Source organism: Ambystoma mexicanum, chromosome 1p, assembly GCF_040938575.1.
Source record: "Ambystoma mexicanum isolate Mex_15411 chromosome 1p, UKY_AmexF1_1, whole genome shotgun sequence".
In the NCBI taxonomy this organism is placed as follows: domain Eukaryota; kingdom Metazoa; phylum Chordata; class Amphibia; order Caudata; family Ambystomatidae; genus Ambystoma; species Ambystoma mexicanum.
Window position 1 is genome coordinate 1,112,583,853 of NC_090921.1, and position 23,213 is coordinate 1,112,607,065.

The 23,213-nt window shown below is 46.1% G+C and overlaps 1 protein-coding gene across 2 annotated transcripts in view; it reads right to left on the reverse strand.

Annotated features, from left to right (window-relative positions):
- LOC138448990 (zinc finger protein 436-like) overlaps positions 1-23,213 on the reverse strand; it is a 555,369-nt gene that overhangs the window by 263,195 nt on the left and 268,961 nt on the right. For both annotated transcript variants that reach the window (XM_069604735.1, XM_069604736.1), the window contains exon 6: positions 8,444-8,554. In XM_069604735.1, coding sequence (XP_069460836.1) covers positions 8,444-8,554 — 111 coding nt within the window. The remainder of the gene's footprint in view (positions 1-8,443; positions 8,555-23,213) is intronic.

Sequence of the window (23,213 nt, forward strand, 5' to 3'; positions counted from 1 at the left end):
GGCGCCCACTTCGTACATAGGTGGGGTGCTGCAAATCTGGGATGTCCATATAGCCCCATGCGGCCATCAGTCCTCCTGCACCCATCAGCGTGGGGCTTCTCAAGACTCTGCATTCATCATAAATATACGGCCCACTCTCCCACTGCTACGACTGCCACAGGCCTCCTCAAGACCCGAGTGGCTATACCACCGCAGTGAATCATCCTGCGATCGGCTTGGCATATGTGCTCGCAAAAAGGAGGATCGCCATGGGTTGGAAGGCTTGTCATAGACCACGGGTAGAGATGTGGTGGAAGGAGTTGCAGAGGTGGGCGGAGGCAGAGACTATGGTATGGCAGGAGGCAAGTAAAATAGGAGGAGAAGAAGAGATGAGAACCCTAATGGCATGGAAATCATTGATAGCGGAACTGCGATGTTCATGGCTGAGCGAGCCCACCGGTCTATAGCCACTCGCCCCCCCGGGTGCTCCGGAGCACCCTCTAATAGCCAAAATCTTTAGCTACAGGAACCAAGACATTATCCTTCGCACCGCCAGGGAAAATGGTGAACTTCACTGGGGCTCCTCCATAATCCGGTTGTTCCCCGACTTCAGCAAAGGGGTGCAGGACCAATGAAACACTTTTCAATCAGTTATAGCTACCCTACGCAAAAAAGGAGTTCAACACACAACGTTGTTCCCCGCCAAACTCCAGATACAGCACACCGGCTCCACAATCTTCTTTAGCTCACCTGATGTGGCAGAGCGTTTTTGCATCGAACTTACCTGATCCCTATGGAGCTCCAAGTCGCTCTCTGCACCATCCTTGAACAACCAAGACATCAATATGCCCCCTACATCTAAGGTTAAATTTAAGCTCAGGAGCCTTCTGAGCGGTGACGAAATGAGGCCACTGCCTACTGGAGCGCACTGGTCGCCCTTAGCGCACCACTGTCCGTAGACACTGCGGTTTGTTCTGTTTGAAGTATGGGACTAGTTAAGGAATGGGGGGAGGGACGGAAGCCGGTAGGTTACCGTTTCTGGCGTGGGAGGGAAAGGGGAGTGGGGGGCCACCGTGTTGGTCAGTTTGTTTAATGGTTTTGAGCATTAAGGTTTCAAGAAGACAATTGAAGGCACAAACAACATACAACGGTATAACACGATCAGCCGCAGTAGATATCATAGCACATGATCTCCTTGCAGATTCCAAGACTATAGTCGCCATGGTGCCACCAGGGATATGACTAACCCGATAATGAGCAGAAGCCCTGGAACGACACTGACAATTCTCTCCTGGGATGCAAGGGGGCTAACCAATCAGAAGAAATCACGATTAATCGCAAACTATAGCAGGAATCATGGGGCAAACGTATTGTGCCTCCAAGAGACGCACCTGAACCGAGGCACTCCCCTCCCCAGGCTGCCGGGGTGGAGCATCCATAGGTTTGACTCTTCCTATACCTCGCACTCCAGACATGTAGCCATATATATACACAGCACACAATATAGATTGCATGAACAGATCAAGGATGAAGAGGGGCGGTTCTTAATACTTGCGAGAGAGATACACTGCACTAAACTCCTCCTAATAAATGGCTAGGCGCCAAACACACACTCTCCCGAATTCGTTCACCAATGTGCCAGGCACATTCACAAGTTCCCAGATTTCGAGATTTGGTCTAGCCCTAACGCCAGACCTAGATAGATCCGCAACAACACAAGTAACCTTGCCACAAGCGGTTAAGGCATGGTTTGGCGGAGCAAGCATCCAGACGTCAGGGAATACACATTTTTTTCTGGGGTGCACGGCAGCGCCTCCAGGATTGATTATATGATGGCCACCACCCCCATACTTTGGGAGGTCACTGAGACGGCCATCCTCCCCCGCACTCTGTCCGATCATTCACTGGTGCTGATCCGCTTTGTGGCCTCCAAGTGTCCGCCAGGTCCGCTTTGGTAGCGATTCAGGACCACCGCTCTCGAAGATGTGGCATTTTGCTCTGAAATAGAGCAGGACATCCAAACTTACTTCCAAGAAAATGAAGGGTTGATCCCTGATCAAGTTACAATTTGGGAAGCCTTCAAAGTTTATATTAGGGGATGCTGTATCTCGAAAGAGGGTGGGGTCCTGAAAGCTATTCGCAGATCCCCTAGATAAGCGATAAGGAGAACAGACAGGGCATACTGGACATGCCTGAGCTACATAGTGAACTCCGGGCACACAGGGAGGAGCTTTTACATCTGGCAAATAGTGAAGAAAAATATATCGGGGACCCAATACTTTCAGCGAGGCACAGTGAGGGGGATCGACCTAGTAAAACCCTGGCGTGGGCAATTAGCAAAGAACCTCAAAGCACCAATATGATAGAGGTTGAAGACCAGAACAGGGTTCTTATAAAAACCTGCAGGGGATTAATAGTGAGTTTAGGGGAATACTACGAACAGTTATATACATCTCGCCCTAACCCTAGACACGATAAATTGAAAAGGTATCTGGATGAGATAGCCCTGGGTTGGTTAGACTAGGACCAAGGGAAAGCCCTCAACAACCCCATTACGGAAGAAGAGGTACGCAAAGCAATAAAATCCCTACCGAGTGGGAAGGCCCCCGGGCTAGATGGCATAACAACAGAATTTGAAAGACATACGCAGACCTGGTGATTTGTCACTTGATGGGTAGGTTCGATAGCGCACTGTCCAACGGCACGCTACCTGAATCCACCAGAACTGCCCTGGTGACGGTCCTGCTAAAACCTGGGAAAAAAACAGATCATTATCATCATACAGACCATTATCACTCATTAACACTGATAACAAAATACTAGCAAAGATACTCTTAAAACGCATACTCCCCCATATGTCAGCCCTGGTATTCCCTGACCAAGCTGGCTTCATCCCCGGTAGGTCCACTCAAAATAAACTAAGACGCCTGTTTACCCTTATGCACAATGTAAACCCTGAGGTGCCAATAGCGATTGCCACCCCAGACACCGAGAAGGCCTTTGACTCTGTTGAGTGGCCTTTTCTCTTCGAGGTACTTCGCAGTTCTGGGTTTGGGCTCACCTATATCAGCTGGTTTAAACTGCTATACACGGCCCCCCGAGCAGCAGTATACACAAATGGCACAATCTTGTGGTAAATCTACCCCAAATGCAGTAACTACCAGGGCTGCCCCTTCTCCCCGGTTCTATTTGCTCTCGTAATGGCCTGCCCTGTCATATTCGAGAACTACAAACACATTGCGGAGTACGCATCCAAACACATCAATCCATGGTATCCTTATATGCTGATGACATTCTTCTGTATATCAAGCACCATCAGCAAAACTTAACCCCAATGACACATGAAGTGGTCAAATTTGGAGAATACTCAGGGCTCAGGATCAATTGGGACAAGTCCGAAGTTCTCCCCCTGACCCCAGCAGTGCAACAGACAGACGTGGGTGACATGTTTCGGTGGTGTCCACAAGGGATACGATACATTGGCATTATAGTTTCCGCCACTCGAGACGGCTTATATAAAGATAACTACATCGCCCCTTTAGAGACAATAGAACATAAAGTTGAGTCATGGATAAGGCTTCCCATCACACAGGCGGCTCGCATTGCCCTAGCTAACATGGGAATGCTCCCCAAACTCCTGTACATCTTTAACTATGTGCCAGTATGGCCTCCCCTCAGTTAATGGAGTCGCATACAGAGACTGATGACCAGACTGGTATGGGCAGGGAAACAATCTAGGATAGCCTACCAAACACTAGCCCGACCATATGAACTCGGCGGTCTGGAATATCCGGATATGTACACATACTACTTGGCTGCTCAGGTGCAATATATAGCCGGTTGGAGCTCCCCTAGCTCCGACTCCCCACATTCCCATTTAGTGAGAGCGGTCGCCAATCCTGAGGCAGTATTGGGAATGATTTGGGGCAATAGAGACTCAGGCCCGGGGGGGTAGGTACAGCCCATAGCAGCAACATGCAAAGCCTGAGAACGGGTAAATCAGCTGTTAGAGACTACCCCCTTCTATTTGCCTGACCTCCCTAATTACAACATAGTTGGTATTCCGCTTACGCATGAAAGATCATTCAGAGAACAATTTCAAACACTGGGAATGCAAACCTTAGGGGACCTTGTACAAGATGGGTGATTCATACTTTGGGAAGAGCTCAGCTCTAGGGGCACGCATAATGCTGTGAAACTGCTACACTACTATAGACTAAGAGGTGTTATAAGGAATAAATGGCCCAACTTCCCGTTGGCCCCCACTCCCCGGCCTGCGCAAAGCCACGTGATCAACCCAGTCTCAACTGGGAGTCTGGTGTCCAGCATTTACAGGCTGGTCAGGGCAGGGAAAGGAGCGAAGAAACACTCCTACAGAACCACATGGGAGGCATCACTGGACAAACCTCTGAATGAGGACCAATCGAAACGTATCTGTATGGCAATCCGGTATACATCCATGAACAGTCGATACAGACTGATCCACTACAAATTTGTTCATCAGGTCTATTACTCCCTGCATACCCTGAGTAGGTTCTTCCCGGAAAGAACCCCCTGCTGTAAGAGATGCAGTGCAGAATCAGCTGATGTATCACGTCGCGTGGAGCTGCACCAACAGAGCTTTCTGGGTCACCACAGAGGAGGCGATGTCTGGAATGCTACCCCTGATGAGGGGCCCTAATCAAAGGAGGAACCCGCACTGAGAAAAAACTGCTGGGCATGGCCACCGCAGTGGCCAGGTATCTGGTGGCAAGGACATGGGACAGACCTAACCCCCCCACATTTCTGAAGTGGTTAGAAAACATGAGTCTATGCGAACAGGGGGAGAACAGGTATGCTGCAACACTCCCGCCCTCCAGCCACCCTCTTGACTATTGGCCTCCCTTCAGACAATGCCAACTGGACATTGCTCAGAGGACATGATCCCCAGAATCCAAATCCACCCAAGGTCACTGACTAATACACAGCAGCCTGAATCTGCTGTGTCAGCCACCATGGGATACCAAAGCATATAGTCCGATATACTACCTATGTGATATCTACTAATCCAAACGAAATATGAAATTACTGTTGACTTCTTACTGTAACATTGTGAGAGTTGGAGGGGGGGGGCAAGGTGGGCAGGGTTAAGGCTGGTCAATTTGGTTTTGTCTATAAGATGTTAATGGTAAAACAATAAAGAAAGTTTTGTAAAGGAATTTGGTTTCATGACATGAGAGTTGCAGGTGTGGGCAAGAAGATGGTATTGAGAGGCTGGAAATCGCGGACTGCACCTAATGTTGCGGATTGGATTGAAGGGATGTCTAGTCTTGCAAATATGGAAAGAATGATTTATAAGAGACGAGGGAAATTGTCATTACATGCAAAGATTTGGGATGACTTTCTGAATTTGTACTAGTTCTTTATCTGTAAATATGTATATTGCATTCTGCATGTTGTTACTTTGTTTTGGTTATTTGTTCATTTGCTTTTATGGACTGCTTATTGTTATTGTGTAAATTGTACAAATAAAAAAAAAGACATGAGAGATGTGAAGAAAAGCAGTGGAGAGGATTTTGAGGCTGTACTGGGAGAGATTTCCTACCCAAAACATGTTGTTGTAGGTAGGGTGAGATCTTGTACAAAGTCAAGAGTCGAAAGCTGAAGGCAACAAACAACCTGAACTCTTTAACAAATCTGGACTAGATTAGGAAGAGCATCTACATTTTGATATGATGAAGGAAACCTGGACAAAAAGGTTAGAAGGCACTCTGAGCTCCCATTAACTTGCACCACAGTATATGCTGACACAAAGTGGCCTTTAGAATGCACTCTAAGCCAGTGAAGAGGTTCAGGTTAGGCATGAAAGGCTCCGACAGATGATGGAGATGCAATGGGGACAAGGGGAGATATACCCATATGCTATGTGCCCCTAAGTATCCCTGTTCTATTAAGACACAGTGGAGAGAGATCAACTTGGTACAGCACATCCAACTTACACAAGCAGAACGCTAACTATATTAAACAACCTTTTTGCCTGGGAAAGCTGGGCATTGTGACAAGCTCCGGACAAAAATAAAGTCCTTCTAGTGGAGAAAAGTCTAGCACTTGCGATAATCAAACCTAATGGAAGATTGCATGAAATAATTACGGAGGCTTGCTGCTATGGAAAGAGTTACCCTGAAACTGTGAGGCAATGAAGACCAGTTTGTGGATAGATGGGCAAGTATCTGGAACTCCCCAGATTGATGAGACTTTGCCACAAGCCAACTTCAACAGCACATCCCCACAACCAACCTTCTCAACCCCTTCCAATCAAGTTTCCACCTGGGCAACATCACATAGGCTCCAACACTTCAAATCCTACATGTCCTTCACAACATCATTGGCAAAGAGCATACAGCGCTTCTAGTCGACCTCTATGTGGGTTTCAACACCATCAATCAACCATCCTCCTGAACCTAATATCAGATAGAATGAAACTCTCAAGCACTGTTTGACCGATTTAACTCATTCGCCACTGACAGGACACACTTCTTCTCCATGCTCCCTTTTTGATCAACTCCGGCCCCGTCAAACATGGAGTACCACGAGGATCCTCCCTATCTCACCTCCTGTTCAATCTACACATTGAATCCCTCAGACACACTCTTAGAAACGACAACATCCACGTCACAAGTACGCAGATGACACAAAAATCCAAATCTACTCCCCATCAGAAGTCCACACCCTCAGACACTGGCACTAACACCATCATCAGCTGAATGGTCGCCCACTTCTTAAACTTCAATCCATTCAAAATAGAATACCTCCTCATCTTCCACCCCAGGCACATACCCAAACTCATCCCCTTGGTCAAAGAACTCACCATAGATAACCCACACATTTCCCTGTCCACATCAGTCAGGACCCTAGGCTTCACCATCTATCCCCACCTATTCTTCACACACCACATAGATGCTGTCACCAAAGCATGCAATCTACAACTACACCTCCTATGGAAGAATTCAACACATCCTTCTCCCCGATGACTTCCATACCACAGTCAAGGTACTTGTTCTGTCCAAGCCGGACTACAGAAATGCTACCCTCATTAGACTCCCCAACAACACTCTCAGACGCCCCCTGCAATCCATATAGAAACCAGCAGTAAGAGTCATTCTCCACCAATCATAACACTCACACATCAGCCTAACTCCCTCCCAGCTTCACTTGTCCTCAATGTATTTATTTATTTACTTATTGTTTGCTTGTGAGGCGCTTATACAATAAGAACATACTGTTTCAAAGCACCCACAGGGTGGGGAGGGAGGGTGGGAAGTACAATTACAACATTACAACACAATATTTAAGAGCAGAGCAGGAAGAGGGAGGGGAACAAACCTAATATGCCTTGTGAGAATTCATAACGTGCAAGTGCAGAAAGGAAGAGTGAGTCAGTGCTGGGGAGTTCAAGCCCGTGGGTGAGCCATGTATGAAGTGCAAGAATTTTGAGTGCTACATGGCCTGGGCCCCAAGAGGTGTAAGTGCGAGTCTCCAGAGCGGAGGGTATGTAGATGCAAAGTGCTGTGGAAAGAAATGAGTTGGGAAGAATTGGTGTGGGAGTTCAATGCCCCGAAGATGCATAAGGGTCAAGGACACAGATTCAGCAACTGTGGGATTAGCAGAGAAGAGAAGGGGGGAAGGAGGAGGAAAAGAGGAAAGTCTTAAGGAGCTTCCGGAATTTGAGAAGATCCTGGTCAATACCCCAAAGGGTTGCTTTCAAAAGACCACATTCTACCTTCGCAACAAACTAAAACCCATCACCCACACAAACACCAGACAAGCTACCCCAAACCTCCCACACATTCCACTCTGCAAGCTAATATGCACACAAAATAAAGGCTTCATACTATGGGCGCCCAGAGCATGAACCGGCCTCCCACTCGACGTCCATACCAATCCTTCAATCATCTTCTGCAAAAGCCTCAAAACATACCTCCTTTTCTATATCGAAACCAGCCAGGCCATCTCCCCGGCTATCCTTTGTCTAGCCTAATGGTCCTATCTTGTTCTGAAAACAGTGAAATGTTTCTATTCCCATCCTCCTTTTTGAACTTTGTACGACACTAAGAGACATCATGGGTAGAGCCAGCACTGCATAAATGTTTAAATAATAATAATAATAATTCTACTATGACTGCTGGAAGGCTATGACTGAGAAATGGCCGGTAATCATTAAGCCTATTTATTAGGATTGAACGACAGATGCTCGTGTTTGTATGTAATCCATAATTGTCAGTTTAAGTCTGATATGCACCAAAGAACCCCACCTACCTTTTCCACCATCTACTTAAAACGCATACAAAATGTTGTATAAAATAGCCGTGCGAATAATGTGTGACAGGAAATGAGAAATGTGGTTTGTTAACATTATTAAATTTGACAAATGTTGCAATGATGATAATTTTCTCAAGATGGAAGATGATAATTACTATGGGCTTACCTGTGGGATCGCTGATGCTGCCACATGTCTCTGAGTGCTGGGGGTCTGTGGAATAGGTATTACCATCATCAACAAAACTGAATGATGCAGCCGGTGTAATTATTGCGGGTCCTATCATGAAAAATTGGAAAGTACAAAGGTTTATTTCCAAAGGACTGGATATATAACATTGCTGACTCATTTTGTTGGTGATTTTCAAGGGTGTACTGGTGCCTTCCCATATTTAATTTGGTCATAATTAATGAGACTTAAAATGGATGAAATTTAGTAGGTTATTAACAGGGACGATGTTAACATAAGTTATGGCAACACTTGTTAGGCCTAAATGGTCTTCCAATAAAAGGTAAAAACATGGCCTCAGAATGAATGCTTCCATCTGTCGGAGTAAGTACCTTTCAAAGTACACAAACACAAGAACAGAATACAATATAGATCATTCCCATCTATTGAACAAAATCTCCAAACCTCTACAAGTATTTCAAGCAGGAAAGCACAGACTAAAGATGCTGAAACACATGTTGATCTATATTTAATTTAATGATATCAGGATTTGGGATATTTTGCACAATATATGCCCTACCATTGCCTTTGAAAGAAAGTTGGGTAACGCTCTGCGCCTATTTCACAGAAGCAAAACCTGTTTGGAAAACGCTCTGTGAGCCTTTGTGTGTTGTTAGTTTTAGGGCTGTAGTTCACTGAAGTTCACCCAATGAAGAGCAAAGTTTTCGGCATGGTTTAGGGGTTCAATTGAATTGGGGATTGTTTTGAGGTTTCTAGAAAAAGAGGTATGCATTATGTATTTGACTCTCAGCAATACTTATTGCAGAGGAGCACAGAACGGATCGGTTGGTCGCGAGCGTTCTGAGAACATGGTGCTGTGAGAAATGTTCCTCCTAATTATTTTTCTACAAGTGTGGAAATTGTTTGCTTTCATGCGCACATTATTTTCCATGTCCATCTGAATAACAAAATGAGCCTCTTTGCAAGCATGCCTAGTTTGTGAGCTATTTTATATATATATTTTTTTTCTCTGAATTGGACACATTTTTTATATGTATGTCAACAAAAACACAAATTGTAGTTGAATGCACTTTGGGGCGTGTTCAGTGAGTTAGTAAGGTAGTTGTTGGTACACAAATAAAAAAAATGTGTTTGTTTTTTCAAACAATTTTTATTGATTTTATTTCAACAACCAACACAAACCAAACTTACAGTGTTCAGGACAATATTAATACACATCATTTTATCTTGTCCACTGTGTTCCACCCCTTCCTACCTTCCCCACAAACCTACTTTCCTTCCTGTTCCGTTTCTTCATCATGTGGTAGGGTTTCTGTATCGATTACTCCCGGTCACTAGCCCAGTCACTTGTGGGCCCAAATAATTCTGCAATTAGTTGTGTCCAGGCCATAAAGGTTCCTGCTTCCTCCTCCCCCCCAACATTACTCGCCTCTTGCCATACTGCTGTTTCCGCCTCTGTCCATTTTTGTAGATCCTTCCACCACGTTTCTATTCTTGTTCTGTGACATACTTTCCATCTCATCGCAATTTTCCTCTTTGCTAGTACATACACCAGGTCTTTCAATTTGCTCACATGCTTTAGCTTGTGTGGTCTAGGGAACCCTACCAGTAGGCAAGCCCATGCTGTATCTATCTCTACTTTGATCCCTTTATCTTCTATCCTGTGTGCTACTTCACCTCAAAAGCATTCTATTTCTGGGCATGACCAAAACATGTGTACCATTCCAGCATTTTCTTCATTACATTTGGGGCATGCTTGTTGCCCTGCATTTTTAAATTTAGCTATCCTTTGTGGCGTCATATATGCCCTATGGGCGATATATAACTGTATCTGCTGTAGCCTGGCATTCCTCGACACTTTTTTGTGATACAGTTGAGCGCGCTCCCACATCTCATCACTTATTGGGGTCCCCGCTTCTTCTTCCCAATCTTGTCTAAGTTGTACCACTTCCCTTCCCACCTTGGTCATCACCAGCTCATATAGTCTTGATATTTCGTGGCCCCCCTCTGCTATGTTGTATATTGTGTTTATGGCGGTATCAGGTTCACTCGATAGTTTTTCTTCAGACCACGTCTCTTTGATCCGCTGCACCACCCTATGATATGTAATATACTGTCCTGCATGTACCCCTGTTTCTTCTACCAGCCCCTCGAAATCCCTTATATTCCCTTCTTGCCATATATCTCCCAAAGTCGCTGTCCCCACATGCTCCCAATGCCTCCTAATCATTAATCTTAGTTGTTTTTCTTTTCCCGCCAGAGCTACCAATGGCACCTGCAGGGAGCATGGATAAGAGTCCTCCATCATTTTACAAGCTCTTCGCCATATCTCCCACCCAAGTACCATCATTCTCGGGAGCCCCTCCATGTCCGCTTTAGGTAATCACATCATCTCTTTAAGGAAGAATGGGGCACAATCCTGTTGGAACAACCTGGTTTCCGAGGTCGGCTCCTCAGAAAGCCATTTAACTACATACTGGAGTTGGCTTGCTATATAATAGATCTCATAATTTGGTAGTTTTATGCCTCCCTTCTCGTGTGAGTTTTGCAGTTTCCAAAGGGCCATCCTGTTCCTTGTCCCTTGCCAAAGGCATTCTCTGCATATACTGCTCAACTTAGCAAAGAATCGCTTGGATATCAAGTATGGGCTATTCCCAAAGTAATATAACAGTCTTGGCGAGACCGCCATTTTAAGCATTGCCCCTCTGCCCAACATCGCCAAGGGAAGTTTCACCCAAAATCTCATTCTATTTTCTATGTTCCGTACGGCCTTCTCAGTATTGTGCTGGTGCTCTGCTTCTACTGTATGGTATATGTCTATTCCCAGATATCGAAACGTGTTGACCTCCCATGGTATCTGGAGGATCGGTAATTGCTCTAGTGGGATCCCTTTATACCTCCCCAATGGAAACACACAAGACTTTTTGGGGTTCACTGGTATGCCTTAGAGCCCTGCAAATCGGTCCAGCACTTCCGGGACGTACTGTAGGTTTTCCTCCGGGTAGCGCAGATACAACAACATGTCATCAGCATATAAGGAAATTAAATGTGATTCCCCTTTAATGACGATGCCTATTGTGTCATATTGCTGCCTCAAATATATCACCAAGGGCTCTAAGGCCAGGATATACAACATGGGGGACCACGGGCATCCCTGTCTGGCGCCTCTACCAAGCTGCTACCTCTCTGATATAACTGACCCGGTCTTCACTCTGGCCAGCGGTTCGCTATATAGCATTTTGGGCCATCTTAGATACTCCGGCCCTATTCCATAGTTTGTCAAGGTAGAAATCAAGCATGGCCATTTGACCGAGTCAAAGGCCTTAATTGCATCCAGCGACACAATTGCCAATTCATTTGTCTCTTCATTAGCATATTCAATGACTCGATGGAGTCGCCTAAGATTGTTGGATATGTTCCTGTCAGGGACATAACCAGTTTTATCGGGAAGTATTAATTTAGTAATGACTCTCTTCATTCTATTTGCCAGGATCGCCGTCAGTATTTTGCTGTCCTGGTTCAACATTGACAGGGGTCTGTAGGATACGCGCTCAAGACCAAGCTTATTGGGTTTGGGGAGCGATATGATTATCGCTTCTCTCAAGGATTCTGATAGCTTCCCGACTTCGTATGATTCGTTGAGCATTTCCAAGAGTGGTGGGAATACCTCATTTTTATACATCTTGTAGAATTCACTGGGGAGTCCATCAGCCCCTGGGGCCTTACAAGTGGGTAACCGCCTCACCACTTCTTCCAGTTCCTCTAGAGCGATTGGTGCATCTAGCTCCTCTGGTTCTTCAGCACTAATCTGCGGCAATCCTATATCCTCTAGAATTTCGCTTATTGCATTATTATCACTTTCTTTCACGTCCCCATACAGGACATGGTAATAGTTTGCAAATTCTTGATTCACTTCCTCCTGGGTATCTGCTATACTTCCATTTTCTTTCACTATCGTCCTGATTACTGGTCTGGGAGTCTCACTTTTGTATAACCATGCCAGAACTCTCCTTGGTTTATCTCCCCCCTCATTCTGTCTCTCTATGTATTTTTTATAGTTTAGATTGCACAGCCTTTTCCAATAACCCGCGCATTTCTGTTGTAACCTAAGTATTGCTTCATTATCATCTTTGGTGCTACCTCCCCCTTTCAATGCCTTTTCCAGCTCCCTTTCCGCTTCTTGTAGGTCCGCTTCGATCCCTCCTTGTAGCCCCTCGGACTTGACTATTGCTATCCCCCTCATCACTACTTTAAAGGCTTCCCAGAGAACACCCGCCGACTCCACACTACCTGTATTGGTCTCGAAGTAGCTTATTATTTCCTCTCTCATGTCTTCTCTGAAGATGTTGTCCTTTAGAGCTTCCACTCTGAGACGCCATGTCGGTATTTTCGCTCTCGGAGGTCAATACTGCCATGTCAATATAAGCAGCAAATGGTCCGATAGGACCCTCGCCTTGTATTATATCTGTTTTATCTCTGTCGTTAGCGCATGCGTGACAAACACATAGTCTAACCTAGTGTGTAGATTCTGGGGGGCTGAGTAAAGCGAATATTGTCGATCTTGCAGATAGTGTATTCTCCATGCGTCCTCCAACCCGAAGTCTGTTATCAAGGACTGTAGCATCCTGGCTGTTGGGTTGGTCTATCTATTTTGGAGTCTGATCTATCTATCTTCGGGTCTATTACGCAATTAAAATCTCCCCCCCAAATCACCGCCTCTCCCAGGCTTGCGCCGAGTTTACTATATAGGGTTCTGAAGTATGCCGCTGTATCCTGATTCAGGGCATAGGCGTTTATCACACATATCTCCTTATTTTCCACCAATCCCTTTAATATTACAATCCTCCCATCTGCCTCCACTGTAGATTGCAATAGCTGAAACATGAAACATGTGGTGCCACCCAAGTGATCACCCCTCTAGCATAAGCCAAGTATGTTGCCCCCACTACAGTCCCTCTCCACCTCTTCCGTACCACCTTCAGTTTTTCTTGCGTCAGGTGAGTCTCTTGCAACAAGGCTATGTCTATTTTCTGCCGTCGCAAAAACATCAGAACGTTATTTATTTTTAAGTAACTATTGAGCCCTCTCACATTCCAGGTGACTACTTTAAGGTCTCCCATAGCATATCTGGGTCTCTCCCCTCCCTCCCCAAGTACCCACCAGTTCCATCAGGTCTCAGTTCTTCCCTTTTTTTTATGTAGACTTGTTCCCCAATACAAACGACTCCCAACTGCTAACTCTACCCCAACTCCCCACCCTCTCCCACCCTCCTCCCTTCCCAGCCCCATCACACTCCCCAACTCTTCCCCAACTTCCCTTTGCCCTCCCTCCCTCCCTCCCTTGCCCCAACACACCCCACTTCCCCAACTGTTGCCCAGCTCCATCCCGGATCTCAGGCACCCCCGCATCTAGCCATTTCTGGCAGTTGCCTTACTTGCGGCTCAGCAGGGAGATGTCACCCTAATGGCGGTCCTCCTAATCTAACTCTCGGGGGTAGGCTGTCTCCGTCTCTTGCTCCTTATTCAAAAATCAGGCTACTAGCACTTTCCGTTATTCTTCTTATATTACAAATACTATATTCCAGTCCAACATGTTCAAATGTCTCATATTACAGCGACCCATCACCCCACGTCGTACATTCAACAGTCATAATTACTAGGTCACTTATCGTATTCCTCTCGGCCCTGCTCCTCGTCCTGCTCCAGACAGCCATGTGCATCCAACCACGTCGCTGCGTCTTCCTGGGTATCAAAAAAGTGCGTTTTGTCTTTATGGAGAACCTTGAGTTTTGCCGGGTACAACAACATATATTTAAATCCGGCTGTGCGCAGTCTTCTCTTAATCGCTACATAGCTATAACGTTGTCTCTGAACTAGCATAGTGTAATCGGGGTATGCGGTAATGGTGGCAGACGCTCTTTTTATCGTCCCTCCTTTCCCGAAGAACTCCAAGATCTTTTCCCTGTCTCTGTAATTTAGGATCTTCGCTATAATTGCTCTTGGAGGGGCTCCAGGTCGCGGCTTCCTCATCAGAGCTCTGTGTGCACGTTCAACCGCAAATCCTTGGGAGAGTTTATTTGCACCTATCTCTTGCATGATCATATTTTCCACATAGTTTGTTGGGTCTTGGCATTCTTCCCCTTCCGCAGACCGACCACCCGTATATTATTGCGTCTCGCTCTTCCTTCTGCTTCCTCTGCTCGATTCTCCAGGTTGGCTACCGGCTGCTTCAGTATGTGGATTGCCTTGGTGTTGTCCTTGCTAGTATCTGTGTTGACTTTCACAGCCCTCTCCAGGACACTGGTCCTCTCCGCCAGCGCTCTTCTATCTTGCCTCAATAGGTTGACCTCCACTCCAACCGCATCTATTTTTGTTTCCAGTGCAGTCCTTAATTCCGCCATCGTTGTCCCCCACGTGGCTTTCAATTCCGATATGGCTGTTAAAATCGACTGATTATCGCCTGACGTTGTCGCTCCTGCGGATGGAGTCGCCACACTTTGGGTTGGGGTGGTAAGCGACTGCTGCTGTTTAGCAAACATATCCATTGTGGGCTGTTTGCCTTTGGCCTTGTCCCCTCTCACCGACATTTCTGTCTTACTATTAGCTCTCAGGGCTGGTGCACAAACTGTGTTCCGGTCTATGTTCCGTCTTCCGCCTAGCTGAGGGTTTCGCACGATCTGTCCCACCTCTATTTCCGTGTTGTCCTCAGGGGGTCACTTCTCCGCTATGCTGCGTGCTTGCTTTCCTTTGCTCATCGCTATTATTTGTGTAATAGCCCGAAGTCCCAATGCTGTTATCAGTTTGCAGGTAACTTCCCAGCACTTATCGTTGCGCTGTGTGGCAGTGCTGACCCCCCCCGGCTTCCGGCTCTTCGATTGGGTTAGACTATCGGAGTTTCTTTTAAGATCCACTTTATGTAGGCACTCCACACCCAGGCCCTATGGGGTCCATGTGCAGCTTCGTGTTGTCCTAGCCACATGTTACCTCAACCAGCTCTCGATTGCGCTACCTTGTCTCCTGCGCAGTGCGCTTTTTCAACAGCGCGGTTGCTCCTTCATCTTGCTACGTGCCTGCTCCCTGGCATCCGCATCTGGAGGAGGTCCGGGGGTGTGCAACGCAGCTTATATTCACTCTTGCATTGACTTTGAGCACACCCGTGGCCGCAGGGCGCTCCTACCCGTTGCCTCAGCCCAGGCACTCCAAGACAGTATTTGAAATTAATATCTCCTGCACAGCGTCTATGCTCAAATGGGCTTTTCAGCCACATGGAACCAAATTGTCCATTAACAACCATTCAGTCATGGGAGACCCACTGCCATTAGCAGGGACAGTTTCTTTCTGCCTCAGCCAGCCCTTCGGTGCACTCTTAGTATTTATATGCAGTGCGCCGCTTCCTCCTTGTGTCCATTTTGCTGTGCGCGGTGGAAGGATTGCAGCGTCCTTTTAGATCACTGCCTTTTCATTCGCTGACTCCAAGCCTCAGCTTTCAGATCCGGTTCCCCCCTCTGGCCGTGCGCCCCGTCGATTTCGGTTCCCCTGCAGAGTTTCACGTGTCACTTGAAGTTGTAATATCCTATTATTGCAGCACGTATCTGCTCGCTCCTGTATGCCATATGCTTTTATTTATTTTCCTTTGTTGCCAGCGGTCCCATGCGCCCCGTTTCTCCAAGTCACAATGTCTCGACACCGTGCTTTACAGCTTGTGCTAGCTCCCGCTTGTGATATGTTGCTACAATGTATCCACTGCTCCGCTGCGCTCCACCTTATTGATTACTCTCGCCAGCTGAAACCTTCAGTATCACAGCCCAGTCTTTGCTGCCCGCGTCACTCCAGCTCCGCGAGTCAGCTGTATCAGGCAACTTCCTCAGCCCGCAGTTGTTCGGTCCAGCCGCGCTCCTCTACCCCTTTGTTCTCGGCAGGGTGCCATTTTCTTTTCTTAACAGGCTGCTTATTCTGTTTTCGCTGTCTCACTGCACAGCTCTCTCTGCATTATTCGTCCGACGCACCGCACCGCTGCATGCCCGACATCTTCATGTGGCTTCCCATGTGTTTGCACGGCTCACCGTTGGTTCTGAATATACTTTAAACGGATCACGGACGGATCAGTGGGAGGTCTCGGAGATCACGTCCTAGCTCGCGGCCATTTAGCCACGCCCCCAGGCTATTTAATATTTAATGTGTATAGATCACAATTAACTTTTCACATCATCCATTTCAATGAGAAAATACAAAACAAACAACTTATCAAATACATTCAATCTACCTTATTATTACACATATACAATAACTCAGATAAAACCAATATACATAATTATAATTCGTTTGACAAACATTTTGTGTATTGTACAGATAGAAAGTGCAAATCATAGATTTTCTTTTTGTTTTCCTCTGCTTATTTCAGTAATTTTTCTACACTAACCCATATTCGATACAGGGCCAAATGAAGGGAAGTCAGGCCTGATTTAGACTGCAAAACCAAAAATCTTCACTCTTAACATCCTCGTAATTACTGACAAACTTTTCCAAGTTTGTCATATATGTTGGCCCCAAGTTTTTACAACAGGACATAACATGACGAGGGGTTTCCAATATGTGAGGAAGTCTACAAATTCTGCAGAATCTAGTTGCAGGTCCAATCAAGCTCCTATAACAGATAGTACTGGTAATGAATTGGTACTGAGTCTCAATATTTGATGTCTCACCTAAGACATAGGGTCAGGAAATTGTATTAGATATTTTTGGTATGCAGTGATTTTACTGAATTAAAAATAATGATGACATTTTTATCGAAAAAATACTGGATGTTTTAAAACATATCTATGGGGGTGGGGTAAGGGTTTAAAATGGGTGGTAAGGGGGTTGGGTGGGATCATAAACAAAGGAAAACAGGGGGTTGAGGAAACACCCTAAATAAAAAAACATTGTTTTTGGTAAAAAGTTTGTTATTTTTTAATTCGGTAAAATCACATGTAACCATAATTTTGTGGTGTTAAATATACATATGATATATGGCCCAGAGTATGTCATCAGGCTTTCCAGGTGAGTAAAATTAACATTCCAATCCCAAAGTAACAGCTTTTTGTTAAACTGTCTCTTGAGGAGATGGAAGTTAACTTCCTCATCATCGAGGCATATGTCCGAGTTCACTTTAGAAAGTCTATGATAACTCTGTTCGCCGTGGCGGAAATGGACCCCTTTTACTTTTACCTCTCTATCCTGATAGTCCTTTAGAAATGTATCAGACAGAAGGAGGAATGGCAGATTTTGAGATACAAGTCGCCTCGTCTTTTCAGTGCCATGGCTTTATGGGAGGTCAGACCCAAATCCAATCTTAATATAGCCATAGGCACTGATTGGAGCACATTTAAATTACCTTTCCTTGATGACATTAAGCCATTCGTATTTGAGGGCCTAGAGACCATATAATATAGCAGGACTTAAGCATTGGATGGATAGCTTCTTAATGCCCGCCCAACTATATCCCCCTGACTGTCTGGCAAACCTTGAGAACAAGGCTGTTAACTGTCTCCCCTTTCTCCTTTTAACAGCAATGCCCTGAAAATACTGACCTCATTGATCTAATTTCAACCCCATATAAGTATAGTTCGATACTTAGTCAATTGTCCGATGATCTATTGAAAGAGGGAGTTTTCAGACCTTACGAGGTATAAATAACATTGATTTTGACTTGGAATAATTCATTTCCATGGTGGTTTCTCTTACATAGCGCCCCAACTTATTTAAGATGTTCAACATTCCAGAGTAAGTATGACTAAAGACCACCAGATTGTCAGAGTATGAGAGAGAGGTATACTGAGTCGCAGCCAAGCTGGGGGGGGGGGCAATGGAGGACAGATTTTAACCAAGAGGGGAGACCAGCGATATACAAATTAAATCAATTGGGGGCCACTAGGCAACCCTGTTTTGCGCATTGTGTAGTGGTGATTCAGTCTGTATAATAACACCTTCCATCAAGTTTATTTTGAACTTGTGTGTCTTGCTGCAGTAGTCTTGTAATTTGAAGCAAATGGGAAGGGCAGCCCAAAGTTCCAGCTTTTGTCATCGTTTAGAGCGATTAACTATATCAAATGCGGCACAAAAGTCTGTGAAACATAAATAAAGACTTGCACAACCTTACGGTGTAGCCCTCCTAGCTAAGACATCCATCAGTCAGAGATTGTAACATGTAGAATATCTGTGACGAAACCCAGTGTGGCAATCATTTAGAATATAGGATTCCTCTGCCCATTGCTGGAGCGAATGGAGAACTATTGATGTAAAAATCGTCCTGGAGCCATATAACAGATAGTAAATGATAATTTGTAAAGGGAAGACAGGGCCCCTTTTTGTAAACCGGAATAAACAATGCTCTACACCATAACTGAGGGACTGAGCGTGACTGACATATCTTAGTTAATAGAACCTCAAGGATTGAACTCCACAGACAGGGATATATATATATTTTTTTAATATAACAATTTATTGATTTTATAGTCACAAATCATAACAGACAGTCACTTCAATATCACATATCAGTATTATCATTACCCTGTTATTCCGTATTCGCATTAGGCAGCCACCTCCCGACCACTGCACAGACATTCAGGCACAATGCAATTGTCCATTTCCTTCTTTCCCTGCTCTTTCTTGCCTTTCAGGGCACCCTAGGGCTGAATATATATGTTGTTCAATGGCCATACATGTGTCTATATCAGCAACCCATTGTACAAAGAGGGGGCACTCATGGGACCCCCACCACTGAGCAATATTATGTTTGATCAATCCAGTCGTTGTGGATAGAAAATGTTTCTCATACCGATTAGTGAGTCCTTCCTCACCGATGCCCAACAGTAGAATCTTGGGGTCCATTGGTACCTGTCTTCCCAACACTCCTGCCAATTTATCACAGCATGGTTGCCAGAAGTGCCAGACCTGGGGGCATTCCCATCGAATATGAATGAATGTACCCTCTCCCCATAAGCAGTTTGGGCTAGTGGCTCGATTGCATTGTTACAACGCAACCCTGGCGTAGTGCACCCTATGTAAGATTTTAAGTTGTATCAGACGAAGTCTGGAGAAGACTGCAATCTCGCATGGGCACATCAGTGCCAGTATCCAGTCCTCCGGTTCAATGGTCCCTACATCCGCCTCTCATTTTGCTTTAAGGCCCGACAACTCTGGTGATACAAAGGCAGTTATTACATTATACAATGTGGAAGTGACCTTGGTGGGTATGCGTTCCAAGAGAACATTTAGCTCCAATGGCGTTCATTGGTTTGTTTTTTTATTTGTATAGCGCAACAAAGCCTGTGGGCATCTAAGCGCTTTAGCTTAGGCGAAAGTAACAGTAAGTGCATTAGGCAGGCAAAGTTACAGTCATTACAGATCAAGTATACATTGGGCTTAGGTAGTGCAGGAAAAATACATACATGGCGAAGCCTTGCTTCTTATAGCGAGGAATTACATCAAATACATATGGGACATGATAGGTGCATAGTAATACATACTGGGAAAGCTCACCTCTTGTTTCGGGGAGCTACATTAGGTACATATGGGACATTGTGGCATGTCTGATAGTGCAGGAAGATGCATTTGCAGTGCGTGAGTGAGTTGTAGATAGTGGTACTGTTCTGTGCTTGGGAGTTCAAATTCGTTTCTCAACTCTTCAAATGGGATGATGTTTCCTTCAATGAGCATGTCCCCCCACCACTGTAACCCCGGTCTCCACCCATACCGACCAAACCGGCAGTTGGTTTACTTCTGTCAGGTTACTATTCTTCCATAAGGGTTGTACCGGGGTCACCTTATATGTATGTGTGCCTCCCTCCATGTTAGTGCAGTGTGTACTGCCATCGTCCGTGGAGGGCCTGGGGGAAGATATGTTGATGGTTTTCCCCCTCCTCTTCCATGTTTCAATACGGAAACCGTTGGGACCCGGTGTTTTACCAGAGTGCAATTGGCCAATGGCCGCCACAGTTTCAGTTTCTTTAAGATCTTGGTCTAGCTGCATTCATTGCGACAGACAGGGGAGTGCAATACCATCAAGTATAGTACCATTCATTGGCCGGGTCGGGCTCTTTTATAGTGCAGCATAGTAATCCATGAAAACTTCGGCAATTTCGCGGTCCGTTTGACCTATCCCAGTTTGTGGAGTCCTTATTTCCCTAACGTGACGGTGCCCATCATCTCGTCTTTCAAGCCAGGCTAGTATCTTGCCTGCCTTGTCGCCGGTTTCATAAATGTGCGTGCACATTTCCCAAAGAGCGTGTTTGGCGTTATCCAGGGCAACATTCTGGAGGCGTTCCCTGGCCGTTAAAAGAGATCTATGCGTTTTGGGCGACCCAGTGAGTATATATTTTGTTTGCCATTCAGCTGTTTCTTTTTCTGCATTTATTACATTTTGTAGGTGCATTTTCTTTTGTGCGGATATCCAGGAGAACATCTCTCCCCGGAGCACCTTCTTGTAGGCCTCCCACAACACTTTTGGGCTGTCAACAGTATCGTCATTGATTTCAAAGTAGTCGGCGGTTTTACTCTGTATATGATCTATGAACACCGGAAAGCTGAGGTAGTAATTACTCAATCACCGCGAGAAGGGTGGCGTTTGTATATTCGTACTAATCTCCATCATCAAGGGTGAGTGATCCGAGATTCCCCGAGAAAGCAAGGTCGCGGTAGTTGCCCTATGTGCATCTAGTGTTCGGAGAAAGAAAAAGTCTAGCCTTGACAAAGAGGCATGGACTCCAGAGTGATATCAATAGCTGCTGTCTTGTAGATGAAGCTCTCTCCACACATCACTTAAACCAAGTGCGGAGGCGAAGGCCACTAGTTTAGTGGGTATGTTGGGGTTCCTTCCTCGCATATGTGTATGATCTAGTGTCACATCCATGAAATCATTAAAGTCACCACCAAGAATCCACAAGTCTGGTCGATGGCTCGTAATTATAGCTATGATGTCATCGAGTAGTTCTGCAATGAGTGGCAGTGGGGCATAAACTGCCAGTATGCCTATAGTCTCACCCCACAGATTGCTTCTAGCATTACAAATCTACCTCTAGGGTCTTGTTCTACTGATGCCAGTGTAAAGGGAAGACGTTTCTGTAGTAAAACCAAGACTCCCCTGGAGACCATAGAGAAGCCTACATGTATTACTATGCGCTAACTTGTCCTCCGAAAGAGGGTGCATGCTGTACCAGCCAGGTGCATCTCGGTGAGGACGACAATGTCGAAGGAGTGCCTATTAAGGAATTGTGTAACAGGATGTTGTTTAATCCTTGAGCACAAACCATTGACATTCCACGAAAGGAATCAGATAGATCTTTTATTATTCCCCACCCATTCCGAGCATGTAAACAAAGGGTATGCCTGACTGTCAGGTGGTATGTGGGCAGTGTCGTCTCTGCGTGCACATCGATTCGGGTAAGTGAATGTGTGACTGTTCCGGCCAAACTAACACAAACAAGAACGAAAAACCTCCCTATACTCTGCCTCAACCCAAAGCATCTGTCGCCCGCACATTTGCTGACAGCTAAAATAACATGCCATCAGTGCTAAAACAAAAACATATTACGCCCCAAAAATAATCTACAGCGTAATCTATAGCAAACAGTTAAACAGTATTAACCCAACCAATCAAACATGGGGGGGTGCGCTGCGCTGTGCAACAGTTGCCAAAGCTGCGGCAGCCTGGTGGTCCATCCGTTACAGAACTTAATGTTTCATTAAGTGCCTGACTTTGCCTGACCCGATTAGCAGGACATTGCCAGTACGATGTGTGCAAGTCAGTGTTGTTATTCTCAGTCACACTCTTCCTCGGCCCAGTGTTTGTGTAAAAAAGGGAGTAAGGGAGTAGGGGAGTTGGGACCTCGGAGCATCCTAAAACATAGGATGCGTAAGGTAAACAAAATTAGGGTGAATACTGTGTTTCGCCATTGGTTATCTCACCCCCACTCCCCGAAGACCCCTCACCCAGGTGATCCTCACGCACTGGTCAACCCCCAGGGTCTGGATCCCAAGGCGATGGCCGTGCTCTTGCCACCTGAGAGAGAGAGATCCCTGGGGACTAGCGGGCGAGACACCCTCTGGTTTCTCACACCACCCACCACCAACTCCCCACCACACTATCCCCTCTGCCCCCTCCCATCACAACTCCCCAGAACACTTGCCCCTATGCCCCCTCCCACCACCAACTCCCCAGCACACTATCGGCCCTCCCCGCTCCCGCCACCAAATTCTCAGCATGGCCACTCATGGTGGCCGATGTCCCAGTGTCATTCACTATCGGGGCATCTTCCCCCCCGACCCCCTGCCGGCCACAGGTGATGTCCGGCGCAGTAGTCGCTGCAGGTGTGGTAGAGGTCTATGGGATGGACTCCGCCACAAGGTTCCGCTGCCACTGCAACTCATTGCCCTGCTGTATGGCTTCCGCTAGGACAGAGTCTCCTTCTGTCATTTCATGCACACGTTGCGCATAGAGTTTCAGGGCGGACATAATTGCACTGGTCTCGGCCCTGTTGCACACCATCTGACGGACTACCCTGCGGGTGGCCCCCTGAATACAGTCTCTGATGGCCTGCAGGTGTGCACAGTGAGTGCACCCGATCGCTTCCATCTCACGGTGCCTGCGCCCCCATCACATTCAGCCTTTGCAGCAGCATGCTGCAAGATTGACTACAGTGTCTGGTTGGGGGGCTCTGCACTGTGCCTGTGCGTGAGCCAGAGCCATAGCTTGGGATGTCCACTTCCGGCTT